Genomic DNA, 27119 nt, shown 5'->3' with positions numbered 1-27119 from the left:
AAGATGTGGTTTTGTGTTTTATGTATTTACAATGCAATGCCAGTCCTCTCCTTCAACAGACACAAAACTAACAACACTTTAAAGAACATGTAAAAAATATGAACCGACTAATACGCATTAGAATGTAAAGAACTACACATTACTATTTTATCTGCTAATCCGAAGACTGGTCCCCATGTTTAGGTTGTCTAACGTTTATCGAAAGTAGAATCATAACAGATAGCAAATTAGAGAGATCATCCAAATTAATCAACAAACGAAGACACAAACTATGCTCTCTAAATCTTTAATTCAGGTAGTTAATTCATTGAAATCAACATATATTCTCTCGAATTCTCCAAGGACTTAGAGTGTTGGATTCACTCTTCATTTTATGTACTGGTTGGATCAAATAATTGAAGCAGATGACTAATTCTTATGCAAGGTCGTTTTCTATTGCAACGACAAAAATAACAGCTGATGTTGCCATCTTGTGATAAAATATTTAATACCAAAAAATTTTGATATAGCTTCAATGTTTTATAATACTGATAGATTCAGTTAAAAAAGAGCACGATCAATTAAATCCAAAGTATCAAATATTGTTTTCTTCAATGTACAGTGCAACATGAAATTAACGCCATTGTCGGTCTTGGATCAAGATAGCATTTTCTCTCCCTGTTATGAGTATAATATAAACAACAAAGATTTAGTACTGATGTTTGGAAAGCTAGGGTTTGTAACATAATTGGAATGCTTTATGCTGTCTCGGGGTGCTTTATGCTGTCTCGGGGTGCGTTGAAATTTAATAATATACTTTGGTTTGCTTTATAACAGCGAAATTCAATCCTAATTTTGTCCAATAGTACTCGTGTTTACAACCTGCACTTTGAAATTACTTAGTTGTTTGACTATCACGTCAAGTAGCAAACTGACGTAATGATATTGGAATAATCAACTTTATTACTTACTTAACTTCCATTTATGTTGGTGAACCCATCGACGTCTTCAATATCTACTTTAAAAGCATGCTGTAACTGACTGCAAAAACTCAGTTTAATAGTTGCACGGTATTTATGTTGTTTCTCCCACTCGTCATTCATAACTCTGAACATTAACAATCTTCAGGAATTGAATTCGTTTTTTGGGGGAACTAATTGAAGTGGTTGAAAATGAGCCAACATTGGTGTACATTATTGCAACACATAAAAGATTTATACATTTTGTCATAAGTTGTGTTTTATAACTCGACTTTCAATATGAATTTCAGACATCATTGATTTCTGTCCCAATATCTATGCTTTGACTCGTTTATATTCCTGTGAACGTTTCCCAAGTGATTCTACAAATGTCCAGCTCTATCAGAAACCCGCTTCTTTTGTAAACTTATCTTCCTTGATCATATGTCAATCTTAATTGCATCAGTGTTACTGTATTTACGATCATCCATTTATTTGAAACGAAATTATCTGATGAACTCAAATACGATATTTAGGTTACTAACAAATTAATCTACACGATCTTTCAACCGCTCTTTTCGTTATTTCGTTTTCAAATTATGTTGAAAGTAAAAGTATTAAACTTTTAGTTATTAAATGTTCGTTTAAAATTACGAAGTACATAATAGTAAATATTATGAGGTTATCAAAATGCGAAAAAAAAATTAATAACCGAGTTCATTAAAGGTAATGATTACGTCATATCCTGTACGAAAGAAAATACGAAAACACAGAACATTGGAAAGGATACACAAATGAATGCATACAACAAAGATACGAGAATGACAAGAATTTCACGATAATTAACGAGACAAAACTTAGAATTTAGATTTTGTTGAAACGAAAAATCAAGTAAAATACGACATTGAAAATTATGGACGTACCATTTTTTAACATTTATCTGACTGAAAACATCAAATAAATTATTTTGACTTGTAGAACACAGTCGATTAAACTTTGTGAAATCATATTCATGCTGATAAAAACTTCCGAGGAAGAAATTCAAAAGCACACTATAAAAGACGTCGAAGCTTTCACAACTGTCAGCGTCATCATTAATGAATGTTTGGATGATAATTATTTAGTCTGTTTTGTCTCTTCTTTTTCTCCTTCAAATAGTTTCCTACACGATAGATAGATACTGAAGTAGTAATCTCAGTCGTGACATCAATTTGCCATTATTTTCTGTGCTTTCCTTTTTACGTCACGGGCGTTTTAAAATCGAATTCGTTCAGTATTGCTTGGATATCACCCAATGAAGATAAAAGTAAACCCTTCTTGGAATAATCAGCTTTATGACTTACTTACTCAGTTACTTAAGTCACGTTGAAAATTGATGCAAAAAGCATTGTATTTTCAAGAAGCAGGCAAAAACAAAAACAATTTTCTTACAAGAGCACTCCCGCTAAGACGACTAACTCTGCAGTTACTAAATAAATAATGAAGTGACTTCCTGAAGCATTTGGTCTGAAAAAATGGAAAAAATAAAAACATACCACTGAAAAGTAAACTTCGCGCCAGATCTTTACAACAAACTTTGGAACCTAATGCCGTACAAAGGCAACCAATAAAGTTCCAGAGGAAAAGAAATGAAAAAATGTCAGCACAAATTAAACACTGAACAACAAATTAGAAACGCAATGACCATATACTAAATGATTACTATGAACGAATTAAAAGTGGAGAATTTTAACCTGCAGAGCACAGATTACTTACTCTGCTACACGAAATAATTCAGAGTTGATGCAGATGGTGTAAGAGTCGCTAAATCATGGAAATTATGACATACCTATAGAATACATTAAACGAATGAAATCGGCCACACACAAAAATAACAGATGGAACGAAAAGGTTACATTTAAAAAGAAAGTGTAAGAAAGTGTTGAAGGCAAAAGAGTACAGGAAGTTGGACATTTTAAAGATCTCATGCTTGACTTTAGAGACAACATTAAAAAATAAATTCATAAGGTACAGATAAGTAAACTAACAGTTTAAAATGAAAATATTACATCTGTCATAATTTATTTGCGATTGTAGCAACTCGTGCTATGTATATGGCAAATCTGATTAAAAGGTCTAATAGGGGTGGGGGTTGAAGGGACACATGCTGGCGGAAGCGGTGGTGGAAACGTGTTGCAGAGTTTTCATGGACAAGGTCAAGCAGGCATGAGCAATAATGTCAACTATTTGATCAAGCTTTTCTCAAAGACAGAAGCAGAACTACTTGGCATTACAGCCTGTGTAATAAAATGGTTTTTAAGAGCAACTGGTCATGTTATTTCTTTGTTGACTGATCTGTCATTCTGTCGTTTGTTTAATAAGTTGACTTATTGTTTGCATTTTGTAAGAGATACAAATGCAACATCTGAAAGGATGAAACTTTAAAAACCTTTTTAAAAAAACTTATTTCACTGAGTAAATGAAAACAGCTACTGCAACGATAATCAGGATTATAAATGACTAGACTTTTATGAGCTTTGACTTTGAAATCTCGTGCAGTTGCGATTAAAAGACTGTCACAATTTTTTGTCCGTCTTGTCTACATCAGTCTTATCCACGTTCTTCTCTTCTACACCTTGTCCATCTTTTGACGAATTGTTATAGACCGCCTATCAGGAAATGGAATTATATTTTGTTTCCAAGTCTATATTTATATTATTGTTCCGCCTTAGTTTAAATGTATCCGATGTCCTTTTCAAGTTGTTTTTGTTGTTGTTGTAAGAAATAATACTACCCGTTTTCGAAACACTATTGCTCGATAATCTATTATACCGTCACCACCAACAGTAGCGGCCATAGCGAGGTGCAGATCTCACCCGGCCTCCAAGCTGGAGGGAGGGGGCCGAAGATTTTGGAGTTTGTTTAAAACAAATTATAATTAAAGCATATTATTTAAAATAAATTTGATTTTGAAAACAAACCTGTTTTCTTCAATGAATATTTTACAGAATGTATTCAGTGATATAGAAATTAGGTTTTGTTGTATTATTGTTCTCATTTCGCAACGGGCTCGCACAGCCCTAAAACTGCCGCAGCCACCAACAACAATATATAAACTAGGTCATTAAAGTACATATTATAAACAGCATGATAGTTTGGCAGATCAGTTCTATCTTGCAGAAATCTCACCTCTATCTTGTATTTTCATCTTTTATTACCGCTGAGTTTATTTCATCTTTTCGTCTTCCAACAGTTTGCTTCAGTATTCAAAGGTTACTGCTTCATAGCTGTAATGACGTCTGTAGCCTTTAGCGCTACAACAGGTGCAGGCGCTACATAAAACCCTGATGTACCGTTATCTTTTGATTTACCTATCTCCAGTCATGATTTGGTGGAATGTTAAATTATTACCGTGTATGTTAAATTGTTTACGATTTATATTCTTGTTAGTTCCATTAGACAATGGTATATAGTACATTCAACCAACGGTTTGGTATTTTAAAGAAGATATGAAACATGTATGCCGATTTTACTGTTGTTGTTGTTGTTGTAGGGTTTAACGTCATTTTCAGCACATGATAGGCTATACATGGCGGTCAGTATAACTGGTTGAGGAAGAACCCTGAAAAACCCCGGGAAGAACCACCGACCCACGAGAAGCAACTGGCAAGCTTTCTCACGTACCTACGTTAGCCGAGCCTACGACTCAAACCCACGCAGACATTGGTGAGATGGCAGTGATCCATAACGGTGAGCGCTTTAGACCACTCGGCCTCCCGCCCCACCTCCCCTCCCCCAATTTTACTAACTCAGACGCTCTTAGATCTTTTAAATAGTAATGAATATTTCTCATCCTTTTCTTGCAATCCAAATAGATTATCCTGCCAGAATTTGCTCTGCATCTGCTAAAAGAGTCAACAATGTTGAATTTGAATGACTGGTTTGCTAAATATTTTGCGGCTCATAGGTGAAATAATTTTGTTTTTGTGTAATGCAGTTTTATCTCTTTATAAAAGCTAGGCACTATCTCGGTTAACTGTTGCGTTACACTGAATTGCAGAACAAGGATAAGGTGCACTGCTTTTTAAAATCTAACGTCTATTATTTAATAATCACAAAAGAGTCACACTGCATACAAATTTACCCTCTTGTTTCCTTTGCTTGTTTACTTCTGTGTTCCTCCTTGAATCGTTTCCGTAATTTTTCTGTTTTTCTCTATTCATTCATTCTTCTTATTCTTTATTTACTTTCTAATGTGGTCACCGTTTTCTTCTACATACATTTCGTATACTTTTTATTTAAAACTTTAATAAATTCTTGTAAATTGTCACGCCTTTCTGCATTTGCATTTAACGGCATCATTATCGATGATTTTTGCTTCGTGAAAGGACGGAATCCGCGATCACATCTTAATTTGCAAACACAGTTTTCAGACACATGGTCTGTATTTTGTGTCACGTGTTTCATTTTCCTCCAAGTCTTTCTTAGCCTTGCCGATATTACATATCTCCATGTATTTGAAGGGTTATTTTTTCAACAGATTGAAACTGAACTGATGTAGTTTCATTTCAAATTCATGATTCTCTTGCGTCCTCTTACTTTTTTATGCACCATTTTTTAATACAAACTTTTTTCTTTTACTGGTTTGGAAATTTAGCTGTAGTGCATTTTCAAATTAAGAATCGCTCTTGCTTCACTTTACACAATTTATGTGTTCATATTTTCGTTTTCCGTTAGTTCAGAAATTCGGTTAAGAATCAGTCATTCTACTCTTGTGGTCAGCTGACGCCCACACGGGAGTTTTGGAGCGATTAAAACATCATCGCGAATGAATTCTTTAATTGATTGAGACGGACTCATGGGTACTACAATGTATGTGTGTGTGTGGGGGGGGGGGAGCGTGGGATCATAGAGTGCAGTACGTGAAAACAATTTTCGCTTACTGACATGTTAATTCAGCAACCTGTTGCACTCATAGTGAAGTTTTGTTTTTCTATAGACATAACTAAGATATTAGAACTGATCCCAGGTTGTCTACCTAATTTGGCTTAAAAATCTAACTTACAGATAAAGGATATAGAATTATCTGAAACATTCAACGTTATCATAAATTTGATGTGTGTGATAAAATTATTTACTCAGCGTTTACTCAACGCTTCATATATACAATGACTTTTTTAAGTTATTCCACTTCACTCTTACGCTGGTGTACAAAGAGAACTCCAACGATTGTTACGCTGGTGTACAAAGAGAACTCCAAGGACTGGCTAATGTCAGTGATCTTACTTTACAAAAATCAGGGATAGCGAGATGTGACAGACGCATGTACGGAAAGGGCACACTGTATCTTGAACTTTTTTTTAAAAATTCTCATTAAGGACGAGCCAGATAAAATATAGAAACTCACCTGTCCCTCGACGGTCAAATCGATCCCGGGCGATGCCCTGTCAACTTGCCCAGTCGTACGTAAAAATAGGGACATTCCACTGTCTGGGGCCATTTGTTCAAGCTCAATCTCTAGTTCCCCACTGGACCTGACACGTGTCATCTTCGCACCAAGTCGGAAAACATATCTCACTCTGGTGCCTTATTGGTAAATAATCCAGAAAACTCTTCCGAAATTTAAAACATGTCACATTCAGCATATGGGACGAAACTCACTTATCATCTTTGCACTCTTATATGTAAATCCTCTGTTTATGTAGCTTCAACTGATTACAAATGTAACCATTTTATCCGTTAAAATGAAAAATACCTGATGAAATTTTTAAAGCAGAGATCAAAGTAAAAATGACTTTCTTGTTTCTGATGCACGAATCCCTTGATGTTTGAAACATCCATTATGTTGAATGCATGATTGATAGGGCTATGGTTCATACCTTATAATAGTAACTACGGTATTTAACAGTATACAAATCTCGTTTTAAACTTACTGTCATGCATCTGATATCCATTGCAAACATACTGATTACCTATCGGATGAAATAGTTACTTATACGTTAATTATTTTTATCTACCTATGTACCAATGAGAAGTATTTGCATCATTACGAGCACAAGTATCAACTGAAATACTACTCATTTTTACGTGCATAATAAAATATAGCAAGTTTGAATATCCATAACCGAAGCAATCTTCGACTGATTGTTGTATCCGTTTTCTGCCTATCGAGATCTTCGGCCTCAAGGGATCAGAATGCCAATATGACCTGGTCTGGGCGGAAAAGCGTTTGCACGACTGTCTCCATCCCACACGTAATCATCACACACATTTGTAATAAGCAGGAATTTTTTTCTCATAATACTAGTTACAAGTTCGACTAGTCGAAATGCACGATGTTCACCGTAATTCAGCTATTAGTCGTGACCGATGACAAACATTCATTGTCCGATTTTGATTGGGTTTGACGGGTAGCCAGTACACTGAAATATACCAATAATGACACCATTTTTAAAATAATGGCAGTTGAAACTGAATTAATGACAAAAAAACAACATAAAAACCAATAACGAAAGCACCCACCCAATACATCAAGAAGGAAATAACTCCTGGCAACAACATTTAAACATCTCAAACAATAATATAACCGCGAACATTAGTCCAAATCAGTTTAACTGATTCCTCTTGGATAATGTCAGATCCGATGCTTACACAATCTTCAATTATACCACCTTGATTCTTATTCCACGATTGTAGTATTTACACAGTCAGTTAGCACAGTTCCCTCTAATGAATATGTTTTATCCGGTCACATAATATCGGTATTTCTATTTTTCAGACACGTCACAAAAATTCCATTTTCGAATTTGTACAGATTCATCATTTTGACTGTTTTCATCTAGTGGGACCATAACACATTTACTACTTGGATGCTATTATTCACGTGTTCTTCCCTTCTGGCGACAATCGTATTTTTCTCAAATTGTCTTTACAAATACTCTTTCAATAAAAAATTACCGAATTGCAACTAATCTCTTCCAGCCAGCTTTATGAACAAACTTCCATTGTGCTTTACATTTATCCAGCTGTCAGCATCAGTAATAGTAAAAAATCGACATGTGTCCATATAATGAAATCATACTGATAACATAAGGAAATGTTATATTAAAAAAATCTCAAATCATGCGTTAATCGGTGCGACGTGCGTTATACACTATACTGAGATTGAGCCTGAAGTAGTGTTCCGCCTCTTCATTGTAGTTTAACGAGACGGCTGGTTACTTCTTCTTCTTCACAAGTGGAAGAGTTCGAGGACGTTGACCCAGTTGTTACAAGAACACACGGTATGCATATAGATATATACATATATCAGTGTGACATACTTTAACCATCAGCTACTATATCTGTTTAAAAGCAAAGGTGTCACAGTCGACAAAACATCAATTACAGTATCGCTGCTGCTGCTACTACTGCTACTACTACTATTACTACTACTACTACTATTAATAATAATAATAATAATAATAATAATAATAATAATAATAATAATAATAATATAAGATATCCTGGGGAAGTACACAAATACTTGAAACAGCGTAAGGGACTTGAAATCACATTAATATGTTCGTTTTTAAAAATAAAACTTGCTCGTCACGTGTAAATATTAGACGAACACCAATCTCTCGTTCACTGTAGAATGATATAACGATAAAACCATGGGCGGTATTCCGATTATGTACAAGTTGGACTAAATTTAAAGCACGAGGTAAGTCGTTCCATGCAAACGTACGTGTTTGCTTTTCTTGATATCCAAGAGATAACAAAATTATGGCGAAAACGGGGGCCAAACTAGGCCTCTTGCGTTTTTCTACAGTGAATTACGTTTGCTAACCCATACAAATTAACATGCCCGCTTCAAATTTTCTTTCTTTATTTCAAAAGAATTGTCTTTTAAGAAAGAAAGAATATAACAATTTTAGCGATATAAGGATATAGAGGTAATAGCTATGCGTGGAAAGTACCAGATATGCATAAGTGAGATCTAGTAAAGGAAACGAACAAAACACTTCAAACATGGATCGCACATATAACGTACAGTATTTGCAGCAAGCATTATATATTTCAGCTGTTTATTACTCAGTTATCTCAGCGGCCAATATATTTTTTGTTTTTAAATTTTAAATATTTATCAAGGGGAAACAAGCTGTTTTACCAAAAACTAACATAATTAACATCGATTTAAAGCAGATCCTGTAAACTTATTCGTTTGTTTTCTGCCAACTGACTGCCGCAGGCACCTAGTTTATCTCCGATTATAAGTAACCAAATAAAGTGAAAGATGCCTTTTGCTCGATTATCAATTTAGAGGAGCAAATCTGCAGACTTAGATAGAGATTTTACTTTTCCTGAAAATTGGTTATGGCGTCAATGATGACGAGAAAATATTTCAAGCGAGTAATGCAAGCGGCGATGATGATCAAATGCCAGAGGGAACAAGTGCTCTAAGCTTATTCAGGAACTACTTTCGACAAATGACATTTTCAAAAGCTATGCTCCGGAGTCCGGACAAGGATACAGGTCACACAATTACATTTTCCTCTGCAGTGATACTGTCATTGAATCAGGAGGCTTGGCCATGATCAGCACAAACTGTCTAGTCATAATATACAACTGGGCAAAGTTTAATGAAAATCTCTGCACCCGTTGCAGACTTATTGTCCGGACAAGCAAATATTAATCGACGAACAGCTCCATAACCAAATACGAAGTAGGCATGCTTTCGTTCATGGTGAATATGTCGTGTCGTACCTAATGGACAAATCCCTGACCGCACAGTTTCGCATTCGAACCCTGTTTTAATTGTTCTGAGTCAGATATTCGCAGCTTCTGGTACACATTTAACGCGTAATCAAAACGTCTGATTCGCACAAACATAAGTATTTATGTATTCTACGTTTATAAAAAAAGGACAGGATCCTGCCGTTCAAATGTTGAGATTCACTTTTTAATTGAAATTCGTCCCACCCAACCCCAACACCGTGCAAAATACGCAACTGTGGAGAGGAACTTGCAGTCTTTTCATAATCTACTTTCCTAACTTCGATGTCATTTCTTGGATGAGACCTCGAATGTATGTCGATAGCATTTGCAACTTAGAGGTAAATCCTACGGATCCTACCTCGAATGTATGCCGATAGCTGCAATTCGGTCCACTTGCGAAACAACGAATACCAAGAAATTGCGAATGCATCTATTTTTATGCAACTTCGCGGTCTATCCAACAATCAATCCAATCATACAAATAGCAGAGGTGATCAGAATATTTTGCTGTTTTCTTTTCTACAAAGACATTTCAGGACAACAAAATGTTCATCTAAGGTATATTTACCTCTCGCCGAAATGGCTGAGAACGTACCGATTGTACAATGTAGCGTACGAGTTGTCTCCCGTATTCAAAAGCGTTATCGAGAAGGAAGCTAACACGTATTACACAGGGAATCAGGTGAAACATTACACAGGGGCGGATTCAGGGATGGTCGGACGTTGCCCCCACACCGCCGCACATCAATATTAGAGATGATAAATAATTTCTTACGTTTTCTCGAGTCAATCACTTTCCCTATCAAAAAATCTTTTTTCCGAACACCTTTATGCAACGTACTGTAGTGGAATACTTCCTCGGCTACACTACCTCGAGTCTCGATATCTCGGGTACTTTGGGATAGGTCTTGTATTTAGAGTGATACTCCGCTGAATCTGTCTGAGGACTGGCTCTCCAGAGAGTAACAGATTTCTACCCCACTGGGGTACCATCTTATCTCTGGCGTCTTGTCGCAGACTGAGTTGCTGTGTACACTGGATGTCCACTGGTCGCTGGCTGTGTCACGAAGTCGCCGACTGTGTCATTGACTTGGTCGCAGAGTCGCTGACTGTGTCTTCTTCTAATTGCCGACTTGACGTCACTGAGCATGTCAGCGCCTTGGTAGGTCCCATACCCCAATTTCTGTAGTTTCGGCGAAATTCCCATTTTTCTTTTTGGCGAAAACAACCAGACACGATCGCCGTCTGAAATCGCTTTCATCTGGTCCTGCTATCAAAATAATGCTTCTGTAGCTCCTGACGAAACGGTGTGAAATTTCTAATCTTTTTTCCAATGCTTGAATTCATGCGAACTGCTGCTTGAATTCATGCGAACTGCTGTAAAGTTGAGATAGTTTTCCAAACACAACGTTTAGCGACAAATCAGCATCCCTTCCCATCATCATGATTATTGGGAGTAAAATCTGAGGTTTCATGCACTGAAGAGCGGTATGCCATCGCTAGATATGGATGATGCTCGTCGCACTCTCTTTGTCGTTCTTCGAAGAAAGCAGATAGCATGCTCTCTAGCGTTCAGCTCATCCCTTCCACCATGCCGTCACCTTGCGCATAGTACGGACTGGTCCTCGTTTTCTCGATTCCAAGGAGTAGGCACATTTCACGAAAGAGCTCACTCTGGAACTGTTGGCCTTGATCCGTGTGGATCCGTCTTGGCACACCAAAACGTGTGACTTTACTTCCTCTTGTATTAGCTTTGCGACAACTGTAGCTTCCTGACAAGGCATTGAGAATAGTTTAGTCCATTTTTTAAAGTAGTCGGCGATCACGAGAATATAAACGTTTCCATTTTCGATCTCCGGAAGTGGCCCTAAGATGTCAACAACTATACGTTCCATCGGAATCCCTGACGCAATTAGCTGCATTGGAGCTAGCCTTTTCTGTCCTGGTGGTTTTCGCTTCGCACAGGCCTCATATCTCTTGCACCACAGTCGCACATCTTTCTAAGTGCAACCCAATAAAACCCCTTTCTGATCCTTTCGAGAGTTTTCCTGATGCCAAGGTGTCCTCCACTGCGCGAATCGTAAGCCATACGTAGAACATAATTTCTCTTTCCTCGTAGAACAATAGCTTGACTGTGAATTTCTCGACCATCGTGCGACTCTCATCTGCGACAGAGTATGGCATTCTTTATCTGTAGCTGGTCCCACTAACCCCAGAGGCTTTTTACCACCACGCCATGTCTGGCAACTTCTTCCCACGGTGGTCGTTGCAGATTTCAACCTAACTCATTACAGTTGCTACGTCCTGGTCGGATTTCTGACCCTCAGCGAATTCGTCGCGACACAGACGTCTTTATCACAGCTACTGGCATATGACTTGTAACATTCCATTCGTTGTTCTTCAGAGAATGATTATTTTGATGTCTTCACAACATACCCAGGCGGAATCCCGTGACCCAAAATCTATGACGCTAGATGGCACTTGCAAAGCCGGCCTAACATTTAAAATCAGAACATAAAATTTAACGAAACGAAAATTACATTAACGAAACGAAAATTAAAGTCCTTGTGATTTCAACGTTATAGTATCCCCCTTCGAGCAGTTTCATCACACATGCAGATGTTTTCGTAATACGTGAATTCAACCTCTTGTCATAGATGAAAACTACGGACAGATAATCCTAAAGTGCGGATTTTTATGATCGAAATAACATTGTTAAACCATCAATTTTTCTTCGATATTGTTTGCTGATTAATACTATTCTCAAAGTATATTTGTTCATTGTAAATATTTCAGACTGAGGAATTTATCACGGTAAAATATTGTAAGTATCATGATTATTTGTGCTAGTTGTACTAATTCCTAATTCCTTTCCATTCAATGCCGACTCTCTTCTTCTTCCATAAATGTGGATTATTGGTCTGTGTGGAATAGAATCCCATTCATGTTTTTTTTTCTTTCCATGTTTTCACCACTAAATAGTCAAGCAGCTGAGGATACTTTCATCAAGGAAATAAATTAATGTGCAATTATTAAATTTTGTTACCAGATAAATCACATCATAGATCGTATTTTTCTTTTACTTTTTGCAAATTTAAACCAACCGGCTATTGGTAATGCTAATGACTATGACACTCAATCGAGTTCTTGCTACTTGTTTCTGGAATGGGAAAAATAATATAATATTGCACTATATAATTCTTTGTAAAGGTCTCTCTCACTTTCCAATAAACTTATGTCCCATAAGCTATAATAGATCTAAATAGATTTTTCGGCTTTGAAAGTCTACCATTGTTGTACGTACACAAACACGAAACATACACCGTAAGCCTCGTTTTGGAATAATACGATAATTAGTGTCATCTTGAGTAACAACCGTACAGTAATACACAATGTAAACTACTAATACGTACAATTCTCAGATTGCTGATGTCCGAGGTATCAATCAGAGGCGTGGTTATAGTGTACATCTCTTGTTGTCATGGTGATAATGTCTCCAGAATATGCTGCAGTAGCGAACTAAATCAAGTTGACTTATAAACAGAAGTACTATGTCATTCATAATCCAATTTATATGTACCTAGTTTGGTGACGGTCATTGTCTCATGAGGCACGAAATACTTGGAAGTTTCGATTACTCATAGTACAACAAATGAGACTGAATAATTTAACACTTAAGTTTGGTAGTCAACGCCTTTTTGCTCTATTTCCTGCTGATAGACATAATAGCGTATTCATATTCAGGTTATAAATTTCAAACGAAATATGTGAGCAATATATGATAAATAATAATGTATAAACCACTGCACACTATATGTCAGGGTGCGAGATTTATTTTAAACTCTTTCATCGGCTTTCGAAACGACTGATTATCAGATCATCGCTCGGCCATTTCCGTAAGGTCGTGAAATGAAGGACTTCATGAAATGGCCGGTTACGTTAATACTATTGGTTTTGTAGCGGAAAAAATGTTGACTGGTTAATTTAGTATTCGCACACACACACACACACACACACACACATACCGCTCCGGTGGCCTAGTGTTTAGAGCATCCGCCTCGGATGCGGGAGGTCGTGGGTTCGATCCCCGGCCGAGTCATACCAAAGACTTACAAAAATGGTACTAACAGCTGCTTCGCTTGGCGTTCAGCATTAAGAGGTTACTGTTAGGACTGGTCGGCCTGGTGTCAGGATAATGTGACTGGGTGGGACATCATGCTACATGTCTGCGGCATGATGACCCAGTGCTAGACATCACCATAAACTGCCACACTGCAGACATCGTAGCGATATGACTGAAAAATTGTTAAAGCTACGTTGAAAATCCAAATCACACACACACACATACATACATACGTTACTGGTGTGTGTCACAAACAGTCAGAAACTGGTTTGGGATTTGTTTGGGCAGAGCCTGCTTTAAGACATTTTTCCTAAGAGGCTTCTTACTCAACTGTTTGCTGAGCATATTTTAAATGATACAGATTAGACATACAGTAACTATATTTATATTGAGACAGATTAGACATACAATAACTATATTTATATTGAGACAGATTAGACATACAGTAACTATATTTATATTGAGACAGATTAGACATACAATAACTATATTTATATTGAGACAGATTAGACATACAGTAACTATATTTATATTGAGACAGATTAGACATACAGTAACTATATTTATATTGAGACAGATTAGACATACAGTAACTATATTTATATTGAGACAGATTAGACATACAGTAACTATATTTTTATTGAGACAGATTAGACATACAATAACTATATTTTTATTGAGACAGATTAGACATACAATAACTATATTTATATTGAGACAGATTAGACATACAGTAACTATATTTATATTGAGACAGATTAGACATACAGTAACTATATTTATATTGAGACAATTAGACATACAGTAACTATATTTATATTGAGACAGATTAGACATACAATAACTGTATTTATATTGAGACAGATTAGACATACAGTAACTATATTTATAATGATACAGATGAGACATACATTTACTATATTTATATTGATACAGATTAGACATACAGTAACTATATTTATATTGAGACAGATTAGACATACAGTTACTATATTTATATTGATACAGATTAGACATACAGTAATTATATTTATATTGAGACAGATTATACATACAGTAACTATATTTATATTGAGACAGATTAGACATACAATGACTATATTTATATTGAGACAGATTAGACATACAATAACTATATTTATATTGAGACATATTAGACATACGGTAACTATATTTATATTGAGACAGATAGACATACAGTAACTATATTTATATTGAGACAGATTAGACATACGGTAACTATATTTATATTGAGACAGATTAGACATACGGTAACTATATTTATACTGCTACAGATTAGACATACACTAACTATATTTATATTGATATATATTAGACATACGGTAAATATATTTATACTGCTACAGATTAGGCATACACTAAATATATTTATATTGATACATATTAGACATACGGTAAATATATTTATGCTGCTACAGATTAGACATACAGTAACTATAATTTTTACTGATACATATTAGCCATACAGTAACCATATTTTTTATTCAGTTCAGTTCTTTATCTGTGCACATTCATGATGGACATAGTGCTAGTATAAACACTTAAACCCGTGTAAATTAAGGTACTACATTTTAATAGCACTACGGACATTGTTACAGTGAAGTAGAGAACACGGAGATTCTGTAATTACTCACTTTCATGATAGCATGCACCCTCCTTGTGATTCAGTATATTTTCCCCCATCAAGTCAAGAAGGTCAAGCACTCTTACACCCACACGTTTCTTTTCTTATAGTAAAGAGAATATTTATGTTGTTACACACGTGTTGTAGGCCTATATCAAGAACTGGTGTCACAACAAAATGACCTTCACATCAAATCAACAAAACGATGTAGTTGCTTTTTGTACTACTGTGTTGGGAAGAGGGCATCACGTACAGTCTAATTCGTCCCTCGGTTGTTTGCCTTCATGTTGAGGCCAAACAGTGCATATTAGAATGTAAATGTTTGTAGCTTAACTAGATCATTGCGACCTACGTTCTAGAGCTTACCACTGTGTTGGGAAGAGGGCATCACGTACAGTCTAATTCGTCCCTCGGTTGTTTGCCTTTCATGTTGAGGCCAAACAGTGCATATTAGAATGTAAATGTTTGTAGCTTAACTAGATCATTGCGACCTACGTTCTAGAGCTTATTTGTATTACATAAAATATTAACTCATAAAAAAGAAGCTGAAAATTTAGTACGCTCATGTCCACTAACAATTCTAGTTTTTATTGCCTTTTAAAAGTATTCCGTATCTGTATATTAGTGGACAAAAGTTGTTAAATTCAATACAATTTTCTACTAATTAAAGAATAATCTGCCTCAGTGTAAATTCCAAACTTTTCCAAGTAACACTTACTTTTATATGCAACAAGTACCAAATCAGGTGTACCCCAATGGCTGCCCCCGCCCAATGTGCTGACAGATCAGAGCGAAAGAGGGGCGGGGGGGGGGGGACAGAATGAACTTTTCCGAATTTTGTAAATCCAGATGATGGAATGTGAGAAGTGTAATTAGCTGAAGCAAATCAAGAAAACTAATCGGATAATTATGCTAAGATAAAAGATGATGCTTTGTACTAGAATTCAAGGTGAAGGACATTCAATATGTACCTATGTGCCTTCAATCTTTATACGTATGCCACGAGCCAGTGCACCTCTGTACAAATGTGTTGGATTAGACGTCTGTGCTATCTGTTCTAATACATATCTGTATGAATTTGATGGATAGAAAAGTTTGTTCCTATACATATCTGTAGATGTGTGAAGGATAGAAAAAGTCTGTTCAAATACATCTCCGTACAAAATTTGACGGGTAGAAAAAGTCTGCTCAAATACATATCTGTACAAATTTGACGGGCAGGAAAGGTTTGTGTCAAATACGAGATGACAATGCGACAGGTTACATGTGAGAGGTGGATTTGGAAATTCCATTACACTTGCATGGCTGCTTCAAGATGTACTCTTTAGGTAAATTATTTCCAGATAAATATGATTTAATATGCCCTCAAAATTAAAGAGTTATAGTGTACAAAATCAACACAACAAAAATGCCGCACTGAATTTTGAAATGATGGACAGATACCGATGATTTAATCGAAATGTTCCGTATTGAATTTCTATCAGATTTTGTTAGACTTTATGGTCAAAAACAAGTAACAGGAAAGAAGCAGGACCAACAAGTTTTTTAAAACGTCACAAACAATTCAATTATTAGAATGATATATAAAAATGTGAGAGGAACTTACAGTACACGTATAATGAAATGAATCCAAATTAGTCCTTATAAAGGTCTATGAAAGTCCTAAACGAATGAAACGTCTCTTATAATTTTCAATCCCGGATATGTACTGGTAATCCAAGAACCGTGACGACGTCAAGATGGCGTTGTCCATAATGTTTCCAATAATTTAGAACAGGTCCAGATCAATATTAGAGTCCAAATAATGAACACTTTATATCACCACTGAACAGTCCAAACACGTTTTTCCTCTCGAAAAATATCTAAGTACAACAGAAAACACGTCTGCAGACTTACATCATGAACATAAAGTGTAAATGACTCCAAGTATCAGAACGAAACTGAATGCTTAATTTTCTCCTTAAATACACATTATATTGTGACTGTAGTTCGTAATAGACCCCATGTGACAACATACACTATATATTTACGACAAATCTTTTCGTCAATCTGTTGTGCGGATCTTCTAGTCAATCTGTTGTGTTATATATTCTAGTCAGTGTGTTGTGTGGGTCTTCTCGTCATTGTAGTCAATCTGTTGCATGGATCCTCTGTCAATCTGTTGTGTAGATCTCGTCAATCTATTGTGTTGGATCTTCTCGTCAATCTATTGTGTGGATCTTCTCGTTATTCTGTTGTCTTGTATCTTCTAGTAAATATGTTGTATTGGATCTTTTCATCAACCCATTGTGTGGATCTTCTAGTCAATCTGTTGTGTTGCATATTCTATTCAATCTGTTGTGAGGATCCTCTGTCAATCTGTTGTGTAGATCTTCTCGTCAGTCCGTTGTGTTGTATCTTCTAATCAGTCTGTTGTGTGGATCTTCTAGTCAGTCTGTTGTGATGTATCTTCTTGTCAAACTGTCGTGTTGTATCTTCTAGTCGGTCTGTTGTGGTATTTCTTCTAGTCAGCCTGTTGTGGTGGGTCTTTTAGACTATATGTTATGATGATCTAAAATTTTGTTTTCTCTGATGCTGATTTATCATCATCTTGTTCTCTCTATACTTTTTTATCTTTCAAATGGTTATCTTCCAGAGTCTTATTCATTTAGGTATTAAGACATATCCTTACAAGCCTTATTTATTTAGGTATTAAGACATCTCCATACAAGCCTTATTTATTTAGGTATTAAGACATCTCCATACAAGCCTTATTTATTTAGGTATTAAGACATCTCCATACAAGCCTTATTTATTAGGCATTAATACACCTCCTTACAAGTCTTATTTATTTAGCATTAAGACATCTCCATAGAAGTCTTATTTATTTAGGTATCAAGACATCTCCATACAAATGTTATTTATTTAGGTATTAAGATATCTCCAAACAAGCCTTATATGTTTAGGCATTAAGACATCTCCATACAAGTCTTATTTATTTAGGCATTAAGACATCTCCACAGAAGTCTTATTTATCTAGGCATCAAGACATCTCCATACAAGTCTTATTTATTTAGGCATTAAGACATCTCTATACAAGTCTTATTTATCTAGGCATCAAGACATCTCCATACAAGTCTTATTTATTTAGGCATTAAGACATCTCTATACAAGTCTTAGTGATTTAGGGATTAAGACATCTCCGTGCAAGTCAACTCATCAGTTGATTAAAACAGGATTAAATACATTTGTATGTTTGAGATAAAGAGCAACACAAATGCAGATAATTTTATGCAACTGGTTTCGCATTTAATGTATGTTTCTTCAGGCAAAATATGTTTTCAAAGAAACGGATTACGCCTTTATATTTTAAAATAACAATTACGTCATTAACGTAACGTTATAAATGATACAAACAATATATATATGATAGAATCGAAAAGATATTGAGTCTCGAATGAAAACCGATTCCAACAAAAATCATAGAATCACTTATGCATATTTATATTTTGGCTGATATTTTGTATCCTTCTGTAATTATATATGATGGACGTTAGTCACCATGAAAATAAATTGTATGGTTCAGATGTTATAACAAAAGTGCAATAGTACAACAGCTAGTGCTGAATAATGTATGCTATTGATTTGAAGCCCTGGCTATTCATTTCTGGCAATTTAACATAATATTTGCTGATATGCACTCTAGAATTATTAATTTTAACTTGCGAGTTGTGTTTCAGACCTACGAACATCAATACAATTTTGTCACCATCTGCAGACAGTCATGTACCATATTCATATACATCTCATAGGTGTTAATCTCATCGTGCTTTAAAACAGTGTATGATTCCATTTTGTCCTTCATGTATTAGCAGATTCTCGTTTTGAGGTCATTGCAATGAAATGGATAGTTTAGTTGTGAACTAGATTGTTGAGATGTTCGTCTTTCTCACTGAGTCCATTGATTGTATAAAAAAAAAACAAGCTAATCAACTGGATGCAAGAATATTAACAAAGTTAAATTATTTCTGTTCAACTTTTATCGCATTCATTAAGTTCCTCTATTGTCTCTTTCTTTTTTCCATTTTTTTACGTTCATATACATCTAAAAATTCGTCTGTTCAACTTTGGTCAGTCTGAGGCCATAGGTCACTGTATTGTTGTTTTGTTTGTTTTGTTTTTGGTGTTTTATTTGTTTTTCTTCTCCTGATCGCATTTTGTAAAAGTCAGAAAAGACATGTTATGGTTCATTTCGTTACAAACGACCACTTTGCTTATCATGATATCGGCACGGTTCTACCTACTGATGACAGACGATACTGCTTATGCGGTGCACTTGGTACTTTTTTACTCAAAGCAGTGCTTTGTATTTATCAGAACGCGGTGGCTTAGATTTTTTGATATTAGCGTGTTTTATTGCTTTAGGTTGTACTGTTGTAGCATCCCGCTGATACATCTGTCTGCACTGAAGGAAGCGAGGTGCACCTTCGGTGCAACGGCATTATAATTATTATGCATGCATATTTTTCTTCGGTTTGCTTTTTCAGACAGAAATGTAACTATTCTTTGGTCCAGATGTATTCATTTACTGTACCAAAAAGGTTTGCTTTTGCAAAACATTTACTGAATAACAATAGTGTCAGGCAGAAGTGTATTTGCTATTGGACTGCATTTTGATCTAGCAAAAATATGCCGTAAGCATACGGCAAGGAACCGTAAGACCAGATGTTATTGTTGTATATCGTGTTGATGTTGTTTTTCTTTCAGTCATCATCTTATTATTCATAGTTACAAAACAGTTGAAGCATTGCTCTTTATTATATACTCCTTTTTGTCCCAGTTAACTCTTCATTGTCAGAATCGTGCAGTATTATTCGAAACCGATCACCCTGATATTGCACGTACATACACGACACGTGTGTATAACAATAATATAGTGTATTAGGAACTACTTTGTAAACAAATCATGTATAATCAGCTGTTTCGTCTATTTGAAAGTAGAGATGATAAAGTGAAAATGTGGACGCGTTTACTGAGTCATAAATAAAAATTTCGAACAAGCAATTGAATGAACGTGATATTCGCAATGTCATCAACAAACGTGAGAGACGCAGAATTGAAAATACCATTCGGGTCATTTAAATAGTTATTTAGGAGAAATGTTCGTAGCTTTTCGTTAATTGAATGGTTCAGGCTATAACCAGTGCTCTCTGGGTATATAAAATAGCAGAGAAAAGCATACCGAGGGCAAGGGCTATCGCATATCTATTAGATACGTACTATTTTATAAGTGAAAGTACTAAACTCGTGGGGGAAAATGCAACTGAAGGTTTTGGTAAAAACGTAAGGGCCTCAGAGTCCATAAGCCAAGACCACGAAGAATTCTTATTTCCACTGGCTGAATGAATCGTGACACACTAGTTGCTTTGCAATTTTCCGCGTTAGCTTACTTATTTGATGATACAATGTTTCTGATTTAGGTTAGCGATAGACGGCATACAGGTCATAACATAGCTGGGGAAGCATGCAAGTGACCAAACATAAACATGTCTAATTTAGCTGGTAATAAGAATGGCCAGATATATACTTACACTTTTGCATCTTGAGTTTCCTCAAAATGTACTTTCTTAGTTCTGCAAATCCGAATTACGTGAGCTATGTCATGTGTTCTAAAACTTGATTACACATTTCGAAATTGTATTGTTATTTCGACTACGTTCCTAGCTAAATAACATTCTCCTTACTCACTCAAAATGAAATGAAGGTGATATTCCATATCGTCTTTTTGATAATCAGAATTGAAAGAGTTCATATATTTCCCAAATTATGATTCCAAGCATTTAATGATAGAACAGAAACACATATGTAGCCGAGTCAAGACACGTCTCTCCCTACTCAAATCACAGACACGTGTATTTTGTATGGAGTTCACACAGCCTGTAAATCCAGGTCCAGAGAAATTGAGTAGAATCGACAACAACAACAAAAATCCATTCATTCCAGGCAAGCTGGAAAAGCTGTTGCAATACGCATTCATTCACAATGTGACTCTAAATTTTAATTTTAAGTAGACCAAAAGCGATCATTCTTGTTTATAAGTGATGTTGAGCGCGTGACTAAGTTCAAATGTTGCTGGGCGGAGTTATGCGCACATTAATATTGTTGTTGTTTACTGATGAATCTGTATTTATTTGGAATACAGCATAAATTCAATTACAGTGTATTTTTTATACAATTAAGCCTTATGTAGAATAAAAAAATTAGTATACAATAAAAAGGTTACTGCATTTGTATGGGAAAATATGAGCTCGTTTTGTTGGATGGATACTGCACTCCACAAGGTCATGCAGTGTCCATCCGAAAAAACTCGTTCAGATTTTCCCATACAAATGTAGATACCTATAAATATGCTGACTATCATTTTATTGTTTTGATGACTTTCCTGGTCTGCTTTGTACAGGTTTTATTATCTCATCGGCCTTACAAACAAAAACAACATTACTTTCCATCATATGAACATGTTATCCAAACCAGTAGCACTTATCAAATACTGTATCTTGTTGTTTGAACATTGGGATGCCCAATTTATATAATTTTTTTCATAACTGAAATGTTTGGAGTTTCATCGAGCTGTCATCAAAGATTCATTTTTTAATTTCTTCAATTTGCGTAAGCGTTTTCCATGCTGTCAACCCAGTTCAACTTTGTGGAGATCGTTTCCTTTTTCCATCGTACATTTTTCGAGTCCTTTGTAAAACTTGCTTTCGTTTTCATTTTGTCTTCGACATCTTTCATTTAATTTACAAGCAAATGTGTTAGTAAACTTTTAATCTTGTAAAACATTAGTTGTAAGGTTACTTACAATGTTGCTTAGAAATAGTTAAAAATAAATGTTATAATTACTTAAATAAATCGAACAATTCAAAACATTGAAAAAGACACTATTTTTATTGCACTTGCAGCTATTGTTAACATTAATAAAAAGCAAACTGAAAACAACATAAATCATCAAGGAATGAGAACGGAGACAAATACAACGCACAAGTAAAGAACTAAATATAAGATAGAAAACAAACTGAGGAATATTTCAACTGAATATACGGTAGAAAAGTATAATCTTACATTTAAACAAAATATTAAATTGGACATGACATCTTAAAGACCTTCTGGACCATCTCTTGACTTCTATTAGATATGGTTACATTTTGCAAAACCTGAACGTCTTGGCTAAGATGACTTTTATATTGATCATTTCAAACCGTATTCATCATTGGAACTCTCCCACCCATAACAGAATAGACATGTTTGCATTGGACACACCCTAGTTATATTGATCATTTCAATCCGTATTCATCATTGGAACTATCCCACCCATAACAGAATAGACATGTTTGCATTGGACACACCCTAGTTATATTGATCATTTCAATCCGTATCCATCATTGGAACTCTCCCACCCATAACAGAATAGACATGTTTGCATTGGACACACTAGTTATATTGATCATTTCAATCCGTATCCATCATTGGAACTCTCCCACCCATAACAGCATAGACATGTTTGCATTGGACACACCCTAGATATATTGATCATTTCAATCCGTATTCATCACTGGAACTATCCCACCCATAACAGCATAGACATGTTTGCATTGGACACACCCTAGTTATATTGATCATTTCAATCCGTATTCATCATTGGAACTATCCCACCCATAACAGAATAGACATGTTTGCATTGGACACACCCTAGTTATATTGATCATTTCAATCCGTATCCATCATTGGAACTATCCCACCCATAACAGAATAGACATGTTTGCATTGGACACACTAGTTATATTGATCATTTCAATCCGTATTCATCATTGGAACTATCCCACCCATAACAGAATAGACATGTTTGCATTGGACACACCCTAGTTATATTGATCATTTCAATCCGTATCCATCATTGGAACTCTCCCACCCATAACAGAATAGACATGTTTGCATTGGACACACTAGTTATATTGATCATTTCAATCCGTATTCATCATTGGAACTATCCCACCCATAACAGAATAGACATGTTTGCATTGGACACACCCTAGTTATATTGATCATTTCAATCCGTATCCATCATTGGAACTCTCCCACCCATAACAGAATAGACATGTTTGCATTGGACACACTAGTTATATTGATCATTTCAATCCGTATTCATCATTGGAACTATCCCACCCATAACAGAATAGACATGTTTGCATTGGACACACCCTAGTTATATTGATCATTTCAATCCGTATCCATCATTGGAACTCTCCCACCCATAACAGAATAGACATGTTTGCATTGGACACACTAGTTATATTGATCATTTCAATCCGTATTCATCATTGGAACTATCCCACCCATAACAGAATAGACATGTTTGCATTGGACACACCCTAGTTATATTGATCATTTCAATCCGTATCCATCATTGGAACTCTCCCACCCATAACAGAATAGACATGTTTGCATTGGACACACTAGTTATATTGATCATTTCAATCCGTAATCATCATTGGAACTCTCCCACCCATAACAGCATAGACATGTTTGCATTGGACACACCCTAGTTATATTGATCATTTCAATCCGTATTCATCATTGGAACTATCCCACCCATAACAGCATAGACATGTTTGCATTGGACACACCCTAGTTATATTGATCATTTCAATCCGTATTCATCATTGGAACTATCCCACCCATAACAGAATAGACATGTTTGCATTGGACACACCCTAGTTATATTGATCATTTCAATCCGTATCCATCATTGGAACTCTCCCACCCATAACAGAATAGACATGTTTGCATTGGACACACCCTAGTTATATTGATCATTTCAATCCGTATCCATCATTGGAACTATCCCACCCATAACCGCATAGACATGTTTGCAATGGACACACACTAATTATATTATCACCAGCAAATACAGATCAACATAGAAATGGAACATTTCCCTCTGAAGAATAAAAAGAAGATCACATGAAAAAGTTGAACCGTTTATCTAACATCACAATTGAGGAAATTCTGCAAAGAAAAATCGTCTTATCATAACAGAAAACAGGGGAGTATGATTTCATTTCAACATATATATCTTTTTTGGTGATATCAAAGCGCTTGATACTCAATCCGGGTTGAATAGGATCACACCTTTAGGTTGACCTCATCAAAAATGTAAACATATTTTAGCAAGGTATTTCTCGGGGTGTTTATATAATGGCCTTCCAAGGAACTTAAATGTATAAGGATCGAAACAAAGGGAATAATCGCCAGTTAAAATACGTGTAATTAAATTTTAAAAAAATAAACCCATTACTGAAATAGTCTGTTCCGAACGCCTGCATGACTGTATCAATTGTTCTTTAATCAATTATGTCAGATATCAATTACAACATTATAATGATTTAGAATTTTTAGCAACTCTATCATTTATAAATCTTTAATATATTCTATTCATTTAATTTTCATGCATTTGTCCAACTTTATCTATTATCTATCCCATTTAATGTTACATTTGCAATCGCTGATTGTCCTCCTCCAGTTCTGTAGATAATTGATTATCAGTTACAAGGCCGAATTTGTTACTAATTCATCCCCAAATTCCAATTTTAAGAACCACCTGTGCTTTGTCTATATCTTCATTATTTAAATAGCCAACATTTGGATAGAGGTGGTGATGATTATCAGTATTCTTGAGAAATTCCTTGTGTGAAGATGATGACGTAACTGTTATACAAGATCAAATATAAGTTGACGATAATGTAGGTCTTGCTTTTCTTCAGAACAAAGTCTAGTACGATATGAATCTTTTGCTTAAAATGAAATGATAGTGTTTTACGCCAAGTTCTGAACTTGTATAAGGAGGACATAAAGGGCTATATTGGAATAAGTGAATTACAATATGAATTCGAAGGAAATAACTTCAGAATAAAAAACAAATCTCTATTATTTTAAAACCAAAGACGAGATGGTTGACGGTTTGAGGACCAGCAACATCATATCAATGGTAGCACCAGTATTATAGCAATCCTGACTGGATAGAATTGTCTTCCATGCTAGGTTTGACAAAATGGGCAAATCATAATAACGAGACAAAACGTATTTATCATATTGGATGTACTGTGTTGTTTCTAAAGACAGATAATATAAAATCACGAGGAAATAGAGAGCATGAGTCGTTTGGTGCAAAATTAGGAGAAACGCAGGCAATTCCTTGAAACAATTGTTTGACTAGTGAAGTCATAAACTCTTATGTAGGGAACTCGTGGTCTTGCTTGCTTGTGTAATGTGTACCAAATCTGTTCCGTTAAAAATTCTTTCAGTTCAGCTTACTTTCTTTTCTTCTTGTTGTGTTTAATTTGTTCCCACATCCAATTGAAATTTTGTGTTAGCAAATGAACTTTTGGGGTCATTTTAAAAATACCTTAAGTACCATTCTTTGTCGATCGTCTCCATTGGAGAGGTTACTTTTACTACATAATTTAAAGCGACATTAAAAAATCAAGAGAATGTTATACGTGTTGTATATATTTAAAGAATAGTGCAGATCGTGCATCTACAAAGGTCTTTTTGCCGTCTGCATTTTGTTACTGCAACAGATGCTGTTGTCAGCATTTTACATCTAAAACAGGTACTTTTTCCAGCATTTCGCATCTAAAACAGGTACTTTTCCCAGCATTTTGCATCTTTAACAGGTACTTTTTCAGCATTTCGCATCTAGAACAGGTACTTTTTCCAGCATTTGTATCTATGACAGGTACTTTTTCCAGCATTTTGTATCTAGAGCGTGTACTTTTTCCAGCATTTTGTATCTAGAACGTGTACTTTTTCCAGTAATTCGTATCTAAAACAGGTACTTTACTCAGCAATTTGTATGTAGTACAGGTACTTTTTTAGAATCGCATCTAGAACAAGTACTTTTTTAGCATTTCGTATCTACCATAGGTACTTTTTTAGCATTTCGCATCTATCATAGGTACTTTTTTAGCATTTCGTATCTATCACAGGTACTTTTTCAGCATTTCGTATCTTTCATAGGTACTTTTTCAGCATTTCGTATCTATCACAGGTACTTTTTCAGCATTTCGTATCTATCACAGGTACTTTTTCAGCATTTCGTATCTATCACAGATACTTTTTCGGCATTTCGTATCTATCACAGGTACTTTTTCAGCATTTCACAGATACTTTTTCAGCATTTCGTATCTATCACAGATACTTATTCAGCATTTCGTATCTATCACAGGTACTTTTTCAGCATTTCGTATCTATCACAGATATTTTTTCAGCATTTCGTATCTATCACAGATACTTTTTCAGCATTTCGTATCTATCACAGGTACTTTTTTAGCATTTCGTATATATCACAGATACTTTTTCAGCATTTCGTATCTATCACAGGTACTTTTTCAGCATTTCGTATCTATCACAGATACTTTTTCAGCATTTTGTATCTATCATAGGTACTTTTTTAGCATTTCGTTTCTATCACAGGTACTTTTTCAGCATTTCGTATCTATCATAGGTACGTTTTTAGCATTTCGTATCTATTATTTGTACTTTTTCAGCATTTCGTATCTATCACAGATACTTTTTTAGCATTTCGTATCTATCACAGATACTTTTTCAGCATTTCGTATCTATCACAGATACTTTT

The 27119-nt window shown here is 35.3% G+C and overlaps 1 protein-coding gene across 2 annotated transcripts in view; it reads right to left on the bottom strand.

Moving 5' to 3' along the window:
- The window catches only part of LOC149784383 (uncharacterized), a 108263-nt gene extending 95089 nt beyond the window's left edge, over positions 1–13174 (bottom strand). Inside the window, exon 1 of one of the 2 annotated variants that reach the window (XM_089932445.1) lies at positions 13091–13174. In XM_089932445.1, coding sequence (XP_089788571.1) covers positions 13091–13147 — 57 coding nt within the window. In that variant the 5' untranslated portion in view covers positions 13148–13174. Of the gene's footprint in view, positions 1–6324; positions 8021–13090 lie in introns of those variants that run through there. The other variant, XM_089932444.1, reaches the window with a different exon arrangement.
- Between the last annotated feature and the right edge of the window lie 13945 nt (positions 13175–27119).

Source organism: Sinohyriopsis cumingii, chromosome 14, assembly GCF_028554795.1.
Source record: "Sinohyriopsis cumingii isolate HCF-2022 chromosome 14, ASM2855479v2, whole genome shotgun sequence".
NCBI lineage: Eukaryota > Metazoa > Mollusca > Bivalvia > Unionida > Unionidae > Sinohyriopsis > Sinohyriopsis cumingii.
This window is presented reverse-complemented; position numbering and strand designations above follow the sequence as displayed.